Source organism: Clytia hemisphaerica, unplaced genomic scaffold, assembly GCF_902728285.1.
Source record: "Clytia hemisphaerica strain Z4C2 unplaced genomic scaffold, Clytia hemisphaerica genome assembly, whole genome shotgun sequence".
Classification (NCBI taxonomy): domain Eukaryota; kingdom Metazoa; phylum Cnidaria; class Hydrozoa; order Leptothecata; family Clytiidae; genus Clytia; species Clytia hemisphaerica.
The window spans coordinates 428,475-452,226 of record NW_027104429.1 but is presented as its reverse complement, the minus strand read 5'-3'; the positions used below and the strand labels follow the sequence as shown (position 1 = coordinate 452,226).

General features: G+C 34.5%; 3 protein-coding genes across 3 annotated transcripts; 1 reads left to right on the top strand and 2 right to left on the bottom strand.

The window, feature by feature from the left end:
• The first annotated feature begins 13,293 nt into the window (after positions 1-13,293).
• Positions 13,294-14,614, top strand: LOC136820551 (interference hedgehog-like). The gene is made up of 2 exons (XM_067076740.1): positions 13,294-13,403; positions 13,556-14,614. The coding sequence occupies exons 1-2, from the start codon at positions 13,397-13,399 to the stop codon at positions 13,972-13,974; spliced, it is 426 nt and encodes a 141-aa protein (XP_066932841.1). The 5' UTR covers positions 13,294-13,396; the 3' UTR covers positions 13,975-14,614.
• Positions 14,615-17,929: 3,315 nt separating this feature from the next.
• On the bottom strand, positions 17,930-21,601 carry LOC136820569 (uncharacterized). Its single transcript, XM_067076758.1, has 5 exons — positions 21,517-21,601; positions 21,120-21,358; positions 20,768-20,864; positions 20,482-20,594; positions 17,930-19,956 (listed from the first exon to the last, which is right to left on the bottom strand). Exons 1-5 carry the CDS (start codon positions 21,557-21,559, stop codon positions 19,237-19,239), a joined length of 1,212 nt encoding a protein of 403 aa, XP_066932859.1. The 5' UTR covers positions 21,560-21,601; the 3' UTR covers positions 17,930-19,236.
• A 108-nt stretch (positions 21,602-21,709) lies between these two features.
• On the bottom strand, positions 21,710-22,685 carry LOC136820568 (mediator of RNA polymerase II transcription subunit 20-like). Its single transcript, XM_067076757.1, has one exon. It carries the CDS (start codon positions 22,440-22,442, stop codon positions 21,801-21,803), a length of 642 nt encoding a protein of 213 aa, XP_066932858.1. The 5' UTR covers positions 22,443-22,685; the 3' UTR covers positions 21,710-21,800.
• Positions 22,686-23,752: the final 1,067 nt, after the last annotated feature.

The following is a 23,752-nucleotide window of genomic DNA, read 5'->3' as shown; positions in this document are numbered from 1 at the left end:
GTACTTGATGAAAGAAGTCAGACACGTGCTAAGCGCCCCAAGCCTGTATGAGAGTGTTATGATGTGGAAGCACGCAAGGTAATTTTCGTTGCAAACAATGATCTGATGTACACCATCCTTAAATTCCTTCCTTAACTTTTCAAGTTTTAGCATAATATTACTGGATTGACCAATTTTTTTCATTTCCTGCCTATCCTACATGTTTTTTTCTTTATAAGCATTGCGTTTATAAGCATAAATAGGCTCATATATGGCAAAAATTTAAGCATTATGCTAAACATCACTTTGAGTCTTCATTTTCAGAATTTGTTTGTTTTTGGCTGGAATTTCGACATTTCTCTAAAATTTTGCTTAAGATATAAGCATCCCTTAAAGCATTTTTCAGCTTTGTAAATCTCTCGATCTAAGCATTTCCGAGCCAGCTTTTGGATTTTTGTATGCTTATTAAAAAAAACATGTATCTTTCTGGACGAATAACAAAAACAGGTCAGTGGACTTTGCAACCTTGTTTGATATTCCACATAATATGGTTGAGTCTTCTTAACTCGAACAAGATTTCTGGTCCATTCAAGTATCAAATCCTTATTATAAAGTCGAAAAATATTGAATTCCCCTGGCTTGTTCGAGTTACGGAGATGTTATGTTTAGGACTAATGAACTAAAGAGACTTACACATTAACTGGCTAAAATGTGACCTGTTGCTGTATTTGCATTCATAGAATAAAATGTTGTTATTATGGCTGACTATTCTTGTTTTTAAAAGACCAGTAAAACTTTTGTAAAGGCTTTGGTGTCATTATTTTTAGGGAAAATAGAGGTATTTTAGACTTTATACACAATTCTTGTTATACGGTAATCCAGGCTCTGTTTTTCCTGCTTTTTCGAGCCTCATTTGTGTTATATTTCATACAGCCCCTGACCCCGAGAATGTAGGTGAATTTTGAATCAGACCTGAAAGATGTAGATTTGCATTTCAAAAAATATTGAATGTTTTCAATGAAATTTTGAACTCCCAAAATCCTTTCCGCCAGAGGTTAGTTTCATTACTTTTGATAGATAGGCTAATTCTTTTGGTCTTTGAAGTTGACTTCCATTTTCGTTATAACCCCTCAGAATGTAAAAGTAAAATGTTGATATTTTTTCAATTGGATTAATCATAACAGCAAATTTTAGAAATATTTTGTGCCAAAACAACTTTCTAAAGAGCATTTTGTTATTCTGAAAATTGGATTTTTTCGCTTTTTAACCCTCAGATCGAAGGTGAAAAGATTCGGTTGTTGAGAGCGGAATTTCAGTATTCATCGGAAATAATTGTTCTCTAAGTGAAATTCATACTTTAGAAATATACTCTGGCAAAAATTATGTTAGTTTTATCGTGTTACAAATGAGGAAAAGTAAAAGAAAGGACGAAAAGAAGAGACAAGAAAGTTGTTTTCATTTTTTAGGTTGAAAATTTTGTGGTAAAATATGTGAATGATGTAACAACACCCCTGCCTCACAGCCCGGGTGGTATCCAGTATATCTTTTGAGGTATCCTGCACAGATAAGGGACCGATAATGGACTGAGTTGTCAGACATCGATTGGTTTGTGTGTTTTTTGTGGATGGTTTGTTTACATCCTGCTAGTCTTCTGTCCGTCTAGGTCCGAAACTATCTAACTCCTAAGTTCTGGCTCTTCTTAGTGGCCAGCTCGGCTATATCGGGAGGTCCGCAACTTTGGCTCTTTTGGAGGATGGACCGGTTCCGAACACCGGATAGGCCCCGCTTAGTAAGACCGGTCCTTCTCCACAGAGGGCAAGCGGACATCTCATTCTTCAATTTCAGTGAGATCTTATTACTGCTACTCTCTGTTTTTAAATGAAATTTTTAATCAAAAACGAAAATATATATTTGTTTATTAATTTCGCTTAGCGAAGTATTACGATAGCCTTTCGCGGTGGCGGCGGCGGTGTCCTCGGAAAAAAAATTAGAAATCGAAAGTACTCAATACGGTGGATGAACTCACTAAGTTTAATTTAAACTTGCACGCTCCGTTTAACCACGGCAATTTTCGCGGTTTTTTTAAAGATTACGTCATATCTTTCATATTAGCTCATACTAGTTTGGTATTGTGGAGGTAATGAGATGATCAGGTTCATTTTGTCTATTGTATCATTAGCTCCACAGTCTGACGCGTACGGCACCATATTTCTGGAAGAAGGGAAGGCAAGGAGGAATTTCAATTTTTAGAAGCGTTTGCAGTTTTGCAGCCATCGATTTTTAGCAAATTCCTTGTGTTTACACTTCTTCTCAAAGCAAAAATTATTAACTAAGAAATAGTAAGTATAGAGTTTCAACTTTGCTTTTCCAGTTCCACATAGAGTTATTTTTCTAGTGGATCTGTTTAAAGCACCTTTTTCGCCTCTTCACCTAAAAAGTGATTGAGGCATCTTTTCTTTTTTTTTTGCCACTTTTTTTCAGATTCATTCACTGCACTGAATCTGATTGTGGTTTTTTTTCCCGCCCTTCAGATTCAAGGTCGAGACTCACCTGTGAATCTGATTGCGGCAACCCGTGGCCAGGACAGGTGTGGATTCTGTGCCTGCGACCGATCGAGCTTGTGCGTATCGACAGCTCATAAAAAATTCAACTGCATTGTCAGTTAAGAAATACACAAAGCTGCGTTGTCAGCTCAAAAATAATTCAACTGCGTTGTCAGTTATCAAATACATAAAGCTGCATTATTGTCATTAAGTACTAGTATATACTAGAATATTTTATTTTACCAGATATACTTTGTCATATATTTAGTTAGAGTTAGTTTTTCTATCTGTGACTGTACTTTGTACTTAATTGAAGATGATATCTGTTGCATTATATCGTGCACGCATAGGAAGTTTTGCTTTTACAGCTCAGAGAAACGTTAAATGTGTCGCTAAATCTATTATTGTTGGTTCAGACCTTTCCAATAATGCATTCTCAAAACTTTTTAAACCTGTACGTTTCATAGCACTTTTTACCCTCCTATGTTTTGCAATTCCAAAATCGTTTGAGCTAACAGAGCTTTACACACCTCTAGATTTTCTCAATCTTTCAAGAAATGGAATTTTCGTTCAATATCCCAATGTAGCGGGAGATCCAAACCTTACTTTTTTCAAAGTTAATTACACACTCTTATTATCAGGCGATGTACTTAACCCAGGCCCAACTGTTCAAGGTTCTTTCACAGGGCAACAGTAAATTTGGCAAGACGGCAGTATACAATGTTCCTCAAATTGTTTTTTTGCTATTTGCTATGCTCAGTTGAGAAAATATCGCTATGAAGACTCATGATTTGGATTAGTTTTAGATCAGGCGATTTTGAATTTCAAAAAGTTGGGAATCACAGGACAGTCTCCATTTGTTGAAGAGTTTTCTAAGTCAATTGACATAGGAGGTAGCACTTGTGCACTGAATTTCAACATTTTTGAAGGCTATTTTGAGACTGGTAATATTTCAGTAAATTTTGTTCAGGAGGAACTCTTATTACAACATTCTGGTGCAGTTTTAGTGATAGCTGGAAATTGCTTAGCTGTGATGCATTATAACAAAAATTACTTTTTTTTTGACTCGCATAGCAGAGACTCCGAAGGCCATCAAGTTGAAGGCAGTATTGGAACTTCAGTTCTTTTAAAGTTTGACAACTTACAAGAAATTAAACAGTATATAAGATCTGAGTATAAGAACGTAAATCTTTTCAATATCATTATCTCAAAAACTGATTTTCATGATCAGGAAGTATAAAAATACTGTATCAAGGCAAGTATCACGCAGACAAAAATTGTTCATATAAGAGATCAGTTGAAAAGATTAAAAGTACTGATCAATATAAAGATTTATTGGAAAAACAAAACGCTTCTAAGAAAAGATCACGTGAAAAAATCCAAGGCCGGAAACTTAAACACAGGTCAAAAGAAAGAACAACGTAAGCATCGGGAATTAAATAAGTCAGAAAAATGATCAGAAAAAGAACTAAAACGTAAGCATCGGGAATTAAATAAAGGATCAGAAAAACATAATCAAGAAAAAGAACGAAAACGTAAGCATTGGGAATTAAATAAAGGATCAGAAAAACATGATCAAGAAAAAGAACTAAAACGTAGACATCGGGAATTAAATAAAGGATCAGAAAAACATAAGAAAGAAAAAGAAAAAAAGCGTAGAGTCTACAAAGCTAACAAGAAACTTAATGTAGAAAAAGGGGTTTGACACTTCAGGCAGAAAAAACAAGAGGCCCTTCCTACATTCTGTGTAATGTGTAACCGCTGTATGTTTAAAAATCTGTGTTTGGTTTTGATGACAAAAGTTCTCATTGATCAACTTTGAAGAAATAGCAAATTTTAATCCTGTAACCTCGTTTGATGGTAATTTCTACGTATGCACAACCTGTCATAAAAATTATGAAGGGAGAAATCCCATGCCAGTCTGTTACCAACAAGCTTCAAATTTTTGATCTCCCAGATAATCTAAATGAATACGAAAACTGGAAAGAATTTTAGTGGCTCAAGAATTTTATTTTCTAAAGTTATGATAATGCGTAAAGGCGAATTCCCTAAATTGCAAGGTGCAATATGCAATGTTCCCATTGAAACACCAGGTGTATGCAAGTAACTTCCTAGAGGAAGTGATAGTAGTGGGGTAATAATGTTGAATTAAAAAGAAAGTATCCTACAAAAACCCTGTTATTTCACAGCAAGTAGACGACAAAAAGTTTTTTGAAACTTTGGACTTTTTAGTGAATAATAATCCTTTGTATCATGATATACATTGTATGTCAATCATCGACCAAGTAAACTAATGATGAATATGTTGAAAGGGTTTTATCAAATAATGATTCCGTATCAAGCGCTTCTTCCAATGATATAAGATTTGTAGATGATACAACAGTTACGTTAATTAAGCCTTTTGAAGAGCAATTAGAAATGAATTTGATTCTGATGATCCACTCAGTGCGTATCGGACACCAACATAGTGAACAGTTATATGTATCAGAAGTGCCAAACATATTTAGATGATGAAAATGCAATTTTAGCTCCAGGTGAAGGTCAAATCCCCAATTCATTAACACAAGATGAGTTCTGTGAAGAGCTAGCCCATCCTCATCTTTTTTCCTACTGGGAAATTTGGGTTTTAACGTAGAGCGAGATATAAATTGTCGCCAACAAAGTACTTTAATCAGCGTCTTTTAAATTACACTCAAAAGTTTGCTTCGGATTCAGATTACATTTTTTTTGCTCACAAAACTCTACTACAGCTTAACCTTAGAAGTAAGATCAATATCGCAATGAGAATTTCAAATTCCAACTTGACTGCGGGACTATTAGCTAATAATTTTAATGATACAATTCAAAATTGTGTAGCATCTGATAAGGCATAAGTTTATGAGTACTATAAAAGGAACCCCTGCATACTGGCAACATATGTTATCTGATGTTCTTGCAATGGTTAAACAACTTGGTGTCCAACATACTTTATGACTCTCTCTGTGCAGATTTACGGTGGGAGGAATTTGTTACCATTATCAGACAATTAAAGCGGGGATGCTGATACTGATCATGAACTTCTTGATTACCAATCTAGATGTGGCCCTACTTAATAGCAATCCTATTGGCTTGTGCGTCAATATCAATATAGAAAGAGTTGTTTTTCAAGAGATAATATGGATGGCCAACTTGGAAAAATTACATACTATGCTCTAGAGTAGAATTTACTTTCAGGGGTAGTCCACATATCATTGTTGCTTTGGGCTAAAGATGTCCCAAAACTTGAAGATGGAAAAGAAAAGTATATTGAACACATAGATAGTGTTATTTCTGCTAATGTTCCTGATAGGGAAGAAAGTCCTGAATTATGGAATTTAGTCACTAAGTATCAAATACACTCCCATTCTAGAACGTGTAGTAAATATCGCAAAAATGAATGCCGATTTCAATTTGGAAAACTTTTCTGCAAGCGCACTATTTTGTCTGAACCGCTTCCTGAAGGGTTACCTGAAACTGAAAAACATGATATTTTGGTTGCTAGAAATAATGTGATCCAAACTGTTCAAGAGTATATAGATACAAATTTGCATCCTAAAAAGAGAAACATTCTGGATCCTGATAAGCCTGAGTATATTGAAATTGGATCTATTGATACAATTTTGGATTCTTTGGGGTTAAAATATGAAACGTATGAATATTACTTATCAATCTCACCAGACAAAGATCAGCATTTGTTTCTAAAACGTGACCCATATTCTTGTTTTGTCAACAATTATTTTGCAGAAGGCCTCCTAGCATGGGAGGCCAATATCGATATTCAGCCAGTTTTTAATGCATACAAGGCAGTTACATACATGTGTGCCTATTTTTCAAAAAGTGAAGATAAGTGTTCAACTGCAATGCAAGAAGCATTAAAACAGGCCAAAGATTCAAATGACAGCCAGTTTGAGAAAATGTCTAAAATCGCCAAAGTTTACAATTCTAATAGAGAATGCTCAATCCAGGAAGCAGTTTACTTAACAATGCCTGAACTGTGGCTTAGAAAATGCTTTCCTGCTATTTCATATTCGTTAACACTACTTACCTGATCAAAGGTACAGAATTTTCAAGTCAAAAGAAGAAATTGAGGAATTGCCTGAGGATTCTGATGATCTTTTCAAACGAAATATGTTAAACAGATATATTGACCGCCCAAACACAGGGCAATTCAATACTATGTGTTATGCCACATTCTGTGCAAACTATACATTAGACACAAAAAAAATACAAATGATGAAAATGATTGGCAGCCTACTGTATTAGATGACTCAACAAGTGCAGTGAATCATCAAGAACCCCAAACACTTCCAAAATCAGCCCAAATTACTCACAGTAAGGAAAAAACTTAAGCTTCGTAAAGTTCCAAAAGTTTTGAGGTACTACACTCCTAACAAAACAAACATCCAGATAAATTTTCCCACCATATTCTAATGTTGTATTCCATTTAGATCAGAGAGAATGTTTGAAACTTGATGGCTCATATGTGTTGAAGCTCAATTTAGATGAAGTCAATGCAGTTGTTAACGAGAACAAGCAAATTTTTGAACCTGATGGTCATTGTTGATTTAGTACTCAAAACTATCGCAATGACCTTATGCATAATCAAGATGCCTTTGCTCAACAAGAAAATGATGAAGTACAAGACCTAATGAGCAACTCATCAGACAGTGAAAATGATGATGAAAGTCATGATATCGAACAGAATTTTGCACCATTTACTCAAACAGTTCATGGCTTGCAAACTGATGCCCAAATCAATTCCCATATAAGATCTTTAAATTCTAAGCAAAGAGATATTTTTGATATAGTACTAAATTGGGGAAAAATGTATGTGCAAAATTCCAAGTCCAATAATCCTGTACTACTAGAACCATTAGAATATTTTAACAGGTGGTGCGGGCGAGAAAATCTCACTTAATTAAATGTTTACAATTGTTTGTCAAAAGTCCTAGCATAAAAGTGATGAGCTAGAGAAGCCACGTATTATTAAATTGGCCCCAACTGGTATACAGCTATAATATCGCACACAGTACACACAGGATGAGTATTCCGTTGGAATCAGAAATATGGCTGAAAACAAGACTGCATTAGAATAAATTACATCATGTAAAGTTGATAATAATTGATGAAATCTATGATTTCGTCGCAACAGCTTTGAACATCCATACAATATTATGGGAAATTTTTTGGTGTAATGACAACACACCTTGCGGGAAAGTATCATTGTTTGTGAGACCTCTTTCAATTACCTCCAATTTTTCAAAGTCCAGTATTTTCAACTGAGGGACCTATTATGTGCTTCAAATTAGCACCATTCAACTAGCTGAATTAGATGAGATTATGCGTCAAAGGAGACTCTGACTTCATTGATCTCTTGAACAATTAAGAGTAGGTGAATTGAATAGTAATGATGAAAGTATGATTAAATCTAGACTGATAACACGAGAACACCCTGATTATCCAATAGAATCATTGCATTTGTTTGCAGAAAATGCTTCAGTCCATCTTCACAATATTCAAAGATTAGATACTCTGCCCTCGGAAACAATAAATGTAGAAGCTATGGACGTTTGAAAATATGTGCAAGAGTAATGCTAATTAGTAATATTGATATAGAGGATAGGTTAATCAATGGTCAACTTGGAACCGTCACTGAGGTAAAATTCAGAAACAATAAAGCAGAGCTAATTTATGTTAAACTAGACGATAGACGGCTGGATAAAAGCTCAAAGAAGACCAATGCTAAGGCCACTTAAACTGTTCCCATTGAAAGAGTGAAGTAAATTTTCCCTTTGACAAAAACCCTACACTTCACCTATCATTTCTCGGACCAATTTCCTCTTAAGCTAGATTTCTTTTAACGTGCACAGTTCAGGATTGACTTTGGATTCAGTAGTCGTTAGTTTGACCTTGCAAGGCAAAGATTCAATGCTGGTCAATGATATTTGACAATGAGCAGAGTGAAAAATTTAAATGGTTTGTACTTTACTGGTCAATATCGCGTAATGCTTTTGTCTGTAGTGATAAAGTTAGTGAAGAATACACACGATTGCGTCAGAACAAAGTTGAAAGAGTTGCAGATATATGAGGTGCAGTTCTATTTAAATGTTTGCCTATTGAATGTAAGATCTTTTAAAACGACTGCAGTTGATTCAAAAGGACAGATTTTTGTATGAAATTTGTTATGTCTGACAGAGACACAGATGAGTTATGAAGCGGCTGAGGAAGACAAACAAGTTTGCATGAAAAACTTCCTTATTATATTTAAAGAATATTTGACCAGCAAATTCCAGTGTTACTGTCTGTCTTCCCTTCTTTTATTGACATTGTGAGTATGATCATCATCATGGCTTTTTCTCTTTAAAATTAGAAAGCTGAATTTACTGAAAAGAATTTTGTGTTTTGGTTCTCATAAAAGTCAAGAATTCAACGTGATGTGTTCTGTTACAATCTTGCTCAATTTATTGAAAGATACCAATTATATCATTTAGGAGACTTCAACATGGCGGCTTTAAATGGAGCTGATCAATTGTTGGCTGACATTCTCCAAGATTATGATTTAGTTCCGAACTTCCACACATATCGAGGGAAATGCTTGATCAAATTTGGACACATAAGGAATTGGTGCGAGTATGGTATTGAAGTTATTCGTAAATGTGTGAACCTTATCCGATCTGATGGAATCAAATTATCGCTGACTTTGCTAGCTTAGAATACCCGTCAGAGGCGATTCCCGCGGGCCAAGGGGGGGGGATGGAAACTGGGGTGGTGGATGATCTCAACTCTGATGATTAGTTTGATGTCAAAATTGAAGGAAGTAAAAAAATATCTCAATACAAGGGTATAGTATCCTTTTCCTTATGCAATTCTACGAACTTAATTAATCATCAGAAAATTAGCCACGTTCGATACATTTGTTATGTTTCATAGGTGCTTCTTTATAACGTTGAATTGATCGAAGGATTTTTGTGATAGACGAGTACCAGGAATACTCGATAAAGCAATGATGTTATCGAACATCTTTAATATCATATCAGTAATGTTTGCTTCTCTAATAAAATTAACTTGTAATTAAGGATTGAAGCTTAACTCTGTTGGAATAGCAATTAAGGTCATCCCCACCCCGTCATTCTTATGTAGTTTTCTGACGTTTAAAGACTATCTTAAAAAATATTATTTTCTTGGGAGGACCTTTTTTCTGCATTACCAAAGAGGGCTCTGTTGAATTTGACATTGAAGAGGAAGTTGGGGAGGGCTGATAAATGGGTCAAAATGTGAGTGTCTTTATGGATGGTCTCTGTAGAAAAATCTATAGACAAAGGAAATAGTTAAGATGCCTTTCATTAATTCCTTTTGATTACTATCTCGTCAGAACTTACAGCCTATGGATGGCATTAATGTATTATTTATTTTTGTATTATTATCCTATTTTTTATATTTTATTATTTATCATTTTTCCTTCTGTTTTTCATAATTATTGTTTTTTTTAATTATATATTCGACAAGTATATTTCTACCATTTTTTAATAGCTTTGGTAATTGTTTTATTATTTTTGTACTCTTTGGTTATCTTTGCCTACTCAAAAATCAAAAGACTGTCACAGAGTTAAAAATAGACGATATGGCAAAATAGGGAATGAAAAATATGGCAGTACATTGCAAGTGAATTGATTCATCTAATATGTATGCATTTGTTGATATTATAAGAAATTATTGAAGTGATATTGTATCAGTGGATATATTTTCTTTTGGAATTATTACAATGATGAATCGCTATCCTATGCAGCGTGATTCATGATCTCAAAATATCCTAATGTGTCATTTTCAGTCTTAATTAACAAAGGTCGAATGGTTTCGAAATGTTCATACAACACCAACATTCGTACAATCGCAACAGCGATCCTGCAATTGCGCTTAGTCATTGTAATCTATTATCGTTCATCCGATTTCCACAATATGCTGTATTTGCTATTGGAAACATAAAAATTTCATGATTTTCACATTCGAAGTAAATAACTGTCGCGCTCAGCCACACCGCCATTGATAGACAAAAATACATTTATCGCGATTTCCATGATTCCACGTGACTTCTTCGACGTACGTATCCCTGACTTACCTCAATCTGCGAAATGTCTGATGATTTGTTCCTGTTGGAAAAAACGTTTTGATGTAAACTTTGTATGTTGATTATCGAAATTGACTTGTGTAAACGAAACTGAAGACTATTTTTATTATTTTGGAAGCCAAATCACCGATGTGAAAAAAAGCCAATTTGCACATACTTGAATTTGTAAATTGTAGCTATTTTCTAGGAGCGATTACTATCGAAATTTTGGAATTAGATATTGGAAAAATAATTTTTAGATCTGAAATCCAACTCAAGTTTCCCTTTTGCCCTGTACGACCTGTATTGCCCGTCATTAAAAACGAAGCAATTTGGTATAAGGAAAGAAAACTTTTCTACGAATTGCTTGGAATCTCGAATCTTGTCTTTTCAAGTTCAAAATATTGGATATTTTCGACCGGAAATGACGTAAAATTTTACCTTGCCTTTCGTTCTAAACTCACTCAAATTAATCTTATTAATTTTCCGCATTCCTCTTCAAGTTTTAATTCTGTGTATTGTTCTCCAAGGATTTCAATGTTCTTTTCTTCTTCGTCTTATTTAAGGCGAAATTTTCGACTTCTAGTCGTCTTGTTATATATAGCAGAGTAGAGGAACTTGTAAAATATATACCAACTGTTTTTTGGTGATAAAAGAGAATTAAAAAAAAAAAAAAAGATTGATTTATTGGTACAAACAATGAATATGGCAACAGTTTTTTCCATTCACAGCTCATGTAAGCTATTTTCAGTTCCTCTTATACAAAGCCTTCGTTTGTCGTTACATCTTCTTTTAGATGAGCTCAATTAAAATCCCATTTTGTACCACGATTAATTACTTCAAAATGGAAATTTTTTCTTTGCTTCAGCATAGAGGTATAAAGAAAACAGGAGTTGAATGTGTCGGTAATTGGTCGTTAAAGTCTTTTGATTTCTTTTATAAAATGTATCAAAGAATTCTAAGCTCGCCCGATGAAATAAGACTTTTTAGTAGAACTCAAGTTTGCTCTGAACATTCTAATAATCAGTATTGAAGATTCTATCCTTTTAATATACGAAAATTAGATAAAAGTTCGTCCACGAAACAAATTTATGTTCCATTTCGCTATCCGTTCAATTTGTTTGAAAAGATATTTATCAAGCCAGAAATGAAAAGTTCTTTATAAGCACACCCGATTCAGACTCAATTTGAGAATAAAGTCGCTGGAGAATTTAGGAAAGTATAGCAATAGAGTTCACCTGCAGAAAACATTGATCGAAAATCTTTCATTTGATGAAGGATTGCAAAGTTTTTTTTTAGGCAATATTTTCTTACACTGAGGTCAACAATGAATCTCGTCTCATCTAATTTCTCAAGCTTAAATGAGCCAATAAGATTTAACCTATGGATGAAAGAGCTCAATAAAAATGCACGATATATGAGATTATGAGCATGCATACATCGTAACTTTTTTAATCGTAGGGCGAGCTTGGTTACAATAGCATACTTCTCCTGTCTTTCTTTATACCTCCATGGCTTCAGTTAGGTGAACAAGCGTTGGGCTTCCTTGAGCATTTTTCACATGTGTGTACTGCATTTTTGCTAAGCAGCTTGCGTAGTTTTCAAAACGGTTTTCGATAGGTCTGAAGTAAAACTTTTCGTAAATTAGGTTCACGTTTTTTGCATAATGCATAACCAAGACACGAAGCTCTTAGAATATTTGTCGTTTTTAGCGGTTTAGTGGTGCCAACCTACTTCTTTTCGTAAATAAACACATTGGAATTTGATCAGTTATATCTTACACTATACTCTGTAGTTTACACAGCCTTTTTATTCGATTATTAGGCGTAGCTTGGATGACGAAAACATGGAAAGATCCAGATTTCCGTAATTTTTATTTGTTTGTTTGTTTGTTTCGAAGAAGGATTAAAATGAGGATTACAGAAACCCGAACGATCTGAAAGAGTTATTCCGACGCTGGATATTCTTTTGTTCGCATCGCTTGGTGAGACTAATTGATTACTTACAAAGACAAACTGTCCCTACCGCATGGGAAATGAACTCAAACTATGAGCCATATCATATTAATCGATATTAATCTACCAATGATCCCTCCTTTATCATCATGGCGTCTTCAGTTGGTCTAACTTTAGATTATTACATCAAGTTTCAAAGCCAAGGTTTGATGTTCTATTACTGCTATTCACTCATTTTTAGCTGATGTAGTTTTCGGGGAATTACATTCAACAAATTTTCCTTAAAATCCTGATAAGAAATTGTCATCGTATGTCATAGCTCAAAACTTACATGAATTATTTGACCCTTTTTCACTCATCATTATAGGTATTTTCCTTATCTCATTAAGATAATATTATTTTTCAGAGAGAAATTGTCCATCTCAGCCAAAGAAAGACCTTTTGAAATTTGGTTTGTCTATTCGTCACTTGCTGGTCATGCTCCCTCGCATCCCCATTACGTCATCTTTCAACATCGTGACCACTCAGAATAAAAGCATAATTTATGTTCAATCATATAATTGGAAACGCCACTTTGACATCTTTTTGCCACTCATGTTTTGATTGACGTTTGGCGCGTCAACGAGATTGCTTTTGTTATTGTTTGAAGATTGTCTATTGACGTCAGCATGTGATGGTATGTTTGTTGAATAAATTATCCTGCAAAGTATCCACCACTTTCATATATAAGCAAGCAATGCACACAGACACATCTCGTTATTTAGTAAACTCTTCACACCATATCAACACGGAGCAAAATGCATGGTGAGTAACATGATTTTCATTAATATAAAGGTTGGATCCTACTCGAACCTTCGTCTCAAATTGACCACTTGATAACTGTGACCACTGACTTTGAGTCATCCTACCATCATATAGTATTCTAATAATAGATTACTTTGATCTTTCTTTTTCAGACATCTATGGTTACGAATCGTGCACGGATGAACTGCTTCATCCACAAATCGTCACCCCTTTACCATTGAGTGTTCATAAGAATGCGGGCGCTGAACTTCATCTCCTATGTCTGTTGACTGGTTACCCTCCCATGGAAATCGAATGGTATCTGGCAGGGGAAAAATTGGACACTCTTGATGAGAGAATTACTTTGACTAACAATAAACGAGAATTGGTTGTTAAAGGTTTACGGAAAGAAGATTGTGGCCCCATCATGTTTCGTGCTGTCAATAAATACGGTGAAGTAACCAGCTCTTGTTTACTTCAAGTCAATGCTTCTTCAGTCAGCGCACGTACCAGTTTCAAGAAAAGAAGTTACAAATTGTTATCTACACCTTCCATGAAAAATAAATTGAACAAAGTATTCGGCAAAACTTAAAATACACGTTTTTTTTTATAAGAACGTCAAAAATTTTCGAAGCCTTCGGATGTTCTTAGTTTTTTGGATTTGAAGCCTAAAAATGTTCTTAAAATGTTCTTATTTTCGGCATTTTTTGAGCATTTTGATGTAATTTCTTAAGAAATTGCATGTTTTTAAGTCTCCAAAGCCTTAGTATGTTCTTAGAATGTTCTTAAATTTTTGGGCCTTGAAGCCTTATGTTCTTATATAGTTTGTTCTTATAAAAAAAAACGTGTAGATCGCTAAGTTTACTTTACATTTGTAGTTGAAACTACAATGGTTGTTGTCAAAACTTGATGGTCGCAGAGACTATCTTGCTTTGGAAAGCAATGAGCTGACATTAGATTACTCAATTTTTGCGTGATTAATTTTCGCGTTTTCATCTCGAGAACCACTTTAATGTTCTCTTTTATGAAAATGGCGTTTTCAAGGTTATTTTCAGCTGATTCCAAGTTCATTCGATTTAAGAAGAGTGTATAAATATTTCTTAATCTGTATATATTCCTTGTAAATATCGCTTAGCTTTTAAGTTATTGTTTTGTAAATTTTTACCCACTTTTTAATAATTTGGATTTTTAAACATCTTTTTCATTGAAGATATTCTTTCACGCGAATCTTATCATCTTAGTATTTACAATTTTTTGGGGAAGGGGTTTCAAAAACAGGAAAATTGTTAAATAAAGAAATAGATAAAAGTTCTGTCCAACTCAATAATACCGAAACACTGGTACAGTGAGTTTTACACCATTGTACATTGTACATAAACAGTTTGAAAAGTCAACAATCAGTGGTCGAAAGTCATCTTATCATAAAATGCTAATTCGTCGTTTTCATAAACACAAATAACGCAACATCCTACGCGCTCAATTGTCTCCCTTTGTTTATTCCAAACGCGTAAGTTTTGCAATGTTTTCGAAAGGATCGAACTTCCACAGGATATTGGGCAATGAAAATATACAGGAAAGTTAAAAGTATATTTTAAAGAGAGCAATAAATTCTTCTCCTCCCTTTGATTGTCTTGGTTTGCCACATACACTTTCAGTCGAAAAATCTTTTCAACGGTATATCATTATGTTGGAATTGAAAGGTTTGTTTGAAAAATGGCAAGCAAAAAAAAGATTAGTGCACATTTAAAGCGAATGAAATTTAACCTATGGAGAGCAAACACTGATTTGATTTTTGGAATGTTACATGAAATCCAAAGTAATGCCAGAGGAGATCGAGACATTATGAAATCAAAACTCTAGATCAACAATTTCAGCTCCTCAATTATCGATATTACATAATTCTATCGAGATAAGTGTAAGAGGACAGCGATATTACTTAATTTTATTGAGATAAGTTGGAAAAAACAGCTAAAAAAACTGTCCGCTACCCTGACGCTCCACACAACGCTTCTCCTTATAAGGCTCCCAGAGTGATATGTCTCGTACCCGCAAAATTTTCATCATGTAATGCTAATTAGTTCTAATTGGATGGCAATGATCAGGTTTATGCAATTAGAAATTGCTTCATCATATATTTTGTGGAAAGTTGTCGATATAAAGCTTATTATATTAGGTAAAACAAAACTTACAGAGAACCAATTTTTATTCTAGATTGAACTTATTTGTTGATTTGTAAACTTTCAGGATGTGACTCGATATGAAGACTCATCGTAAGTTTTCAAAAAGCAATTTCCTTTGTTGTTCTGCCTGTAATATATCCCTATGGTGATTTGGCAAGAGTTCTGAAATACCTTCTCGTGCTGTTCAGCAGACACCATGTCGTTCAAGTTAAGTGTTTTCCATTGCTTTTTAATGACTAACCCCCAACCTAACCAAATACATTTTTGTGTACACGCTGTTATATCAAGTGATATGACCCCTGCTGAGGAAAATTTAGTAAAAGCAATTTGTAAATTTTTCTATTTTTAAAAAAATTGGCGAAATTTCAATTGTATTATACAGTGAATCATCACTTTAATGGATGCTGGTAGGCGGAAACGAAAGTCGTAGAAGATTCAGCTACTTGTGGCTGAGAGTGTGAGACCTCTAACGACTTCTTTCAAACGATGATCTAACCTCAAAGTGTAGGACGGTCGAGAACACATGCCCTCTTTCACTTATCAATATCAAGGAAGTCTGGAAAATGCACGGATAAATATAATTTTCAAAAAACAACACGAAGAAAATCCTCAACTTTAGCCTAAATTTCCCTATTAGAGGCTATAAAGTTTTGAACCATCAGAAACTCCTTGATGGGAAATGAAGCCACTTATTTCCCATCCAGGAAAACGTGACCCGTGTATTTTTCAAACAAAAATTATAAATACGGGGCAAACTTAAAAGAGGCTTCAATTTTTCTTCCTTGAAAAAGGTTGAAGAATACCTCTCTCAAACTCAATCTTTTTGATATTATGAACAAGAAATAAGGATTAAAAGATTCAACTTAATTTGAAAAGTGTTCAGCAAAGTTCGAGAGAGTTTCTCGTGCTTTCCTGATTGTTTGCGAGTTCAAAAGAAAGTATCTTTTGATCTCCAATAAAGGATATCTTATTCTTTACCCATTGTCTACCGGTCTGTGTTTGAGATGGTTTAATCCAACGGGAATCCAACACTCATCTAATATCAGGAAATAAAGAACTAAGAAACCCAAAAAAAACCTTGTAGAATCCATTTTCACAGGAGTGAATATTCAACTTTCTCGAACTTTAGAGCGTTGTTACTGTAAAGGAATGTATGCTTTCCTATAAGCATATGCAGGTATAAATTAAACTAATTAAATATAAAAGTATAAATTAAACTAATAAATTAAACAATGGGTCAATAGAATGCCAAGCATAATGCGAGCCTGATATAGGGATAGACACTGCCTATCAAAAAAATTAATATCCAGGGTATCAAATGCAAATTGTTATTGTTAGTGTAAACATGGGATTAGCGCAACGACTCCAATTAATTAGCGAACCACTGAGCTAAGACGTATTGCTACCGACTGAGCTATCAAATGGTAATAATGCTAGTATAATAATGCTAATGCTTTAATGTTGCAAATAAATTAGTCATTTGTTTAAAATATTTTGAAAAATGGCACTGAATATGCTGATATTTGCCAAGAAAAGAACAATTAGAGTAGACTTTGCATCATTTTATAGAATTTCACAAGGATTTTTTTTCGCAAGTCAACCATTTCATTCATTTATTTATTCATGATATTCATGACGTAATGTTTTCTACGGAAAGACCCCGGTTTTTGCCAGTAGTGGCAAATTTTATACAACTTTTGTCCAGTGTAAATTTGCCACTACTGGCTAAAACCGGGGTCTTTCCGTAGAAAACATTACTTCATGAATATCATGAATTCAACTCGCCAAAATGCGAAATTTCATCAGACAAGACTACATCCGATTAAAACACCCCCTTCTCACAGACCCACTGAAAACCCTTCCCACTGGAAAAAATTGGCCAAAATATCGTAAACTTATACTCTAGTTTTTGTCCCAGCTGAAAATGGCCAGATCATCAAATCCTCACTGCAAAATATTGTGCTATTTTTTCCATCCCCACTAAATTTTCAGGCTAGAAAACAATGGAATTTAAATCCCCAGTCAAAAAAAGATCAGAAAAGATCAATCCCCATCGAGTTTTAGTCCATTTATTTTATCCCCACTGGCTGATGAAATCTAAAATCCCACCGGGTCTGTGAGAAGGGGGTGTATTGAAGTATCAATTAATTATGTTTTCTCTTATTTACCCCCCCCCCTTGCGAATATCTTTTCAACTCACACAAACCGCAATTTAATACCAATTCTATCGGTCACAATTCTTCGAGTGGTAGGTTCCCTGCAGCCTTAATTGTACAATGACACTTTTCTATAGGTTAAGCGGGAAGCAAGGCAGAAATGCGTCACGGAATATCGAATTTGTTTCTCGGACAAGAAATCAAGCGCAAGTTATGTGGATGTTTGTTTTCACTACTAAAGAAATTAAGGTACAGATTTTTGAAGAATTTTACGTTCTAGAATTTACAAATTATTCATAATATTCAGTATATCACAATATAAGTATGTACGTGAAATAATCCAAAAGAAAAAAGTTAAATTCCAACTATTTACACTATCTAAGAGAAAAAGACTAAAAAAGTTATAAGAATTAAGATAAGAAAATTATAAAAAGATAAATTTGCATGATAGTGAATAAGAAAATAATAATAAAGAAAAATTCAAGTAAAATTCACTAAAGAAATTCAAGATTTCATCCAAGGCGAATAACCAATGGAATCATAACCAATGGAATCGCTCTTAATTTTCAAGGTCTTCATTTTGGATGATTTTTAGTTAAAAAAGAAATTTAATCCTTTTGGAATATTGGGTAATTTTGCTGGATAGCTTGGTGGTTTGGTTCCTAGACAATGGTCAAATCAGTTTTTTTCTGTGAGACGGAAAATTTCTTGATAGAGATATTTTGGTATGGAGTGACACCCACAGGCCCCGCCATGGTTGGGGCCGAGGGCCAGAAAATTTTCAGATTTTTTACCCCCTACATTGGCTAGAAAGGGACTAAAATTTGTTAATTATTTTAGTGCCTGTTGTTTTAAAACAACTCAGAATGTTTTGAAAATCCCTATCATACAGCGAAAATATATATCTATCTAAAACCAAAATGTAAAATCAGTTTCAATACGAGATTTATTTCTGATGGAATTATTTTAGAGAATAAAATCACTATTTCTTGCTAAATAACCATTGCTAACTGAGACGGAAAACTTTGACAAAAATTTCTGCGAGTCAGAAGTCCGTCTGAGACGGAAGAACTTTGATCACTCATGGCGTCCTCCAGCTTTTTGGTCCCCCCTAATAAGAGCTAAAATCCCCCATCTGGCCTTTTCCCCCCACCTGTCTTTAAAATTTGTACCCCCCCCAATTGGGAAATCCCCCTAGCCGTATTGTATAAGGGTTGCGAAGTGATGATCCAGACTTGCCTCAATTCGCAAGCTACTGTAGCAAAAAAAAGACTCTCAAAATCCCTAGAAAGACAGGCTCATAAGCCTGAATGCCCAAACACCAGGAAGGTCTGTATTTATCCTATTACTCCCTCCCACTAGGTAGAGGACTGAATATACCCCCTATTCGCCTTTCCCCCCCATCAAACTTGAAAATTTCACTTCCCCCCTGGCACCAAAATCTGATTCCCCCCCATCTTCCTGGGGGGGGGATGATCCCATGTCACTGCATAGATCTTTAAAAAAGTACAACACAGTCTACACAAAGATCAACGTAGCAAGAGTTTTGCTGAACACCAACACCATTAGTAAGATTTGAAAGTAAGATTGAAGTACACTCCCTTTGTTATATGTGATCGTCTTTTGATGGAGTGCACGTTTGACACGGTTCACGTCGTCCGTCACGATACGTGTCACGCCGTACTCGTCAATTGTTTCCATCAACGCGACGTCTTCTTTTTCCGTTGACGTAGTAGTATCGTTGACTGTAAAAACATCAAAAGTACCGACAGTCGTTCCTCGCCCATAATTCTTGGAAACTACTTCGCGTAAAGAGGAGTGTCCAGGGATTTCATAGAAGAGTTTTTGGTTAAAGATATCAATGGCGAAATCGACGAAGGAGGAGTTGACAGCTTTGGAAATATATCCAGTGGAGATCAAATACTTGGTGAAGGAGAATCCATTGGCTCCTGTTTTGTTCAAACAATTTGTCTTTAATGAGAACACACGTGGGATATCGTTGAATTTGACTTTCATGGTTTCTGCCGTTTTCTTTTCGTAAAGGGAAGGGTCAATCAACCAACCAAACGATACGCCCCCGTACACTGAATTGACGCCCACCAATTTGACAGGGTCACGTGACACAATGAGGACTTGTCTTTCCATTTGTAGTTGTTGAACTAGTTTGGTGGCCAGTTCACCTACTCTCAACGCAATGTAACGATCGATGGGTTGCTCACCAACGTTCTCTGGCATCAACTGAAGAAAGAAAAAAAAACTTTTTAACTTAAAAAAAAGAAATTATTGGATCAATTGATATAAAGTCAGCTTTTACAAAATTTAATACCCGCAGTTGACAGTTGCTCTCTAATACATATTATTTTTCAAAAGCTTTATTTTTCGATAAATTCATCCCCTTGAAGATTTATTCTCCCGCTTGTTAAAGCTGGCGATTGGATTTTATTTTGTTTGAATCGCCTGAATTTCAAAATTGGCAAGGGTTTTCAGAAATATCTTAATTTTGTCGTAATTCACGCGTTCGAAAACCAATCGAGACTTATTTATATCTTCTTCTAAAGCTCTTTAATGTAATGTTTATTGTTTATCGAACGAGGGACACTACTCGCTATTCGATACGCTCAGATAAAAATCCGATTCCCCTTAATATCGAGAGTGTATATAATATAGAGAGCGTCAACTGAATAAAAGCCAACTATAGTGACCAACAATATTTTTACTGAGAATAGATAATAATTCGGTAAAAATAAAGACGAGAATCTCTACCTCAATATAGACCAGCAAATTAGTTGTTTTCAATTCTTTGAGAGCGTCAGATAAGAGAGGGATTTTGGAAGTTGATCGATAAGTGAACGTCTTTATCGCATCAGTGTAATCGCCTGAAAAAAAAACATTAAAAAAGTTACCTTTGCTTTCCTGATATCTTCAATAAGCAAGTAGAACATTGTTAGACACTTGGCTCAAACCTTTCACTGAGAATCTTAGTGACTTGCTTTAATAGATTTACTACCGGATGAAACTAAATTGAAAAACACACAAGGATGCACATTACCTTCATGTTTGTAGTAAGAGATCTTGTCCATCAAATCCATTTTCAACAGTTCGTTGTAAGGAAGTTTTGTAAGTTCGAAATCTTCACCTGTCATTCTCTGAAAAGAGAAAAATGTTTATTGAAATAAAGAATAACGATTCTCTTAGAAGTTAAGTGAAAACCAATGGAGCAGAGAATTAGAAGAAACGGGTACAATTTGTAGCAAAAAGTACAAGGAGAATATTTTTGAAAATGCAAATTGTATATTGCAACAATTCTTTTTTGATTTAATGTACTTTCAAGGTATTTTAAAAATTGTGGACTTTTAAACAGGTTCACTGTAAAGTTTGATCTTAATCATTATTAGCCTTACATATAGGTTTCTATCTTGGAAGAGAACCAGCTGATCATCTTCAGTCAACTGAACATGCAAGTGAACTCCATCTGCTTTGATTTCGATCAAACTTCGAATTCCCTCCAAAGTGTTTTCTTGGAACTCCTGTACATTTCCCATGTGACCAATAACACAAGGATGTTTCAATTGAAAGTAAACATGATCTGATCTAATGCTTCTCAGTTTTTCGTTTTCTAAGCAATCTTCCGCACAAAGACCTGAAAACAATTAAAAGATGTTGCTTTTTTACACCTTTCTTTCGCACATAAGCATCTCTTTCTTCTAAAACGTTTCCTGGGTACCTACAGCAAAGAAAACAATATCATTATTGCAAAACAAAGACACAATAGAATTGTAGAAATGTACGAAAGTATACCTGCAGTGAAGAGAAGCGTGAATACCAGCCAAGTCTTCCTCATTTTGAATTATATTTTATCTCTATCGTTTTTCTACATCTTAAAGAGAAACAAGACGAGTAAAGAAAAGATGAATAGAAGCATTGAAGGAAAGTTCAACTTTATCAGAAGGTTTGCTATTCACAAGATTCAGTTAGAAAAGTTTAAAAAAAATAAGATGAATCATTTGTTTAATTTTGTTTAGTTTGGTTTTTATTTTTGAGCTTAAAAATAATTACATTAATGATAAAAGAGGTGTGGAGAATTAACGTTTGGATTGCAGTAACATGGGTAAGTATTGAACGATGGTATCGGCTTGACAAAACAATCCCTGTTTGGAATCAACATAACTTGTAGGAGGTTGTGGCATCACTAAATTACTGTCGATTCGTGTCGTTAAGAACTCTGAAAGTATAGACCAACACACGGAAGCATCGTGACACGGCATATATTCAATTTCCAAAGATAAACATTTGAAATTGGACATTTGTGTGATATTCCCAATTCGTACATTGATATCTCCAAGTCTATATTTGGCCCCTTTTACTTCTATCTTACCTCCTTTTCGGGGGACGTAAAAAGCTTTCAACTTATCTATAATCAAATCAAAACCACTTTCAGAAACCATGCACATATTGTTATCTAAGACAGAGAAAGTCAAATGAGGGTGTTCGCTGAAATGTAATAAATGAATCAATTTCAAATTACTATCAGGTCCTGCTTGAGCACTTTGATAAGTTTCACAATCGATTGTCCAATTAGGTTGTTTTTCTGCACCAAGTTGTTCAAGTTTGACTTGTATAATGTCCACTACTTGCTTAGCACTCCTTCCTTCATTTAGAGGGACAGGAATAACACAAGTCACACCCATTCTGATTATTTCACTAGAAGTATATAAATTTATCATTATGATTCATGACATTGTTTAGTCTTGACAATAGCAACCAATTCCAGGATAAGTTTTAAATGGGATACGGTTCATTTTACAAAAACTCGGGCTGTTTGTAGGAAAGAAATATGAATCTGAAATTATCTTTAAATCTTCTCTTTATGATGCATCAGGCCTAAGGAAAAACCCCCTAATGTAATTTTCAACTTGTGGAACATCCAATTGATCAATTATTTTCCGCAAAATAAATTTCAAACTTATTTTCCGACCAAATTATGAATACTTTAGGTACAAAAACTTCCAGGCAGTGGAAAAATCGTGAAACTTACAACCATAAACTTTGAATTTCTTTAAGATCAATGAACAAAATAAAAACGAAACTATTCACTATCTTAGTATAACCTAAGTAACTTAAATCATAAATCTTTATATTTAAAATAGATAGAGATACTTTTTGGTTTGTGGCCAGTAGGTCGTAAAGTCTGAAAATATCTATAACCTAATGATTGTGCATGTACTTTGAAGCTCAGCCTGCAAACACATTATAGAAAAGGTACAACCACGTAGAACAGTTTTAATGATTTTGGCGCTTGATAGAAAGTTATATCAGAACCCCTATAAATTCAAGATGACAGAACATTTTTGGTGAGTTTTAAAGATTTCTTTAAGCTTATCTTATTTCTTTAAGACTCTTAGACCATGTTCACACGTTAATGTTCCGTTTCACTCTGGTATGATTTTCGTTACGGATCGAGTGTGTTCATATTGGTTTCGGAACGTTTTGGAGCAAGAAAACGGAGCAGTTCCGTTGCGATGAAAATAGTGGAGTGAAAATTTTTCGATCTGTTTTGCTTTGTAACGTCTTCTTTTTTGACGTTTCGAATTTCGATGTTCACACTTGTTTCGGAGCCGTTTCGTTTTGGAACGATACGGAACCTAAACGTCTGAACATTGTCTTAAAAATCGAATCTTCTTCATTTTTCTAAATATTTTCAATTATCATGGTAAGGTGTCCTTTTCAAATGATGATTCTAAAAAATTGCCCTTTTTTATCTTGTTCTCAGACAAAAGCAAGAACTCAAAGCGAGCATCAGATTGTCAAAAAATCCTTTCTGATTGGATGAAAGTGCTCAAGCTTCATTTGATTGGATGTTATTTCTTAAACAATCACACAGCACTTTTTTGATTGGACAAAATAAAACAAGTCTAGTGATAAAAGTGAAAACTAAAAATTTAATTTCATTCATTTTTTACGTTTCAGTGTCTTCTTTGCACTACGATCACAAATACAGCAAAAAGATTCTAAATCGAATTTCAATTTAGAGCAT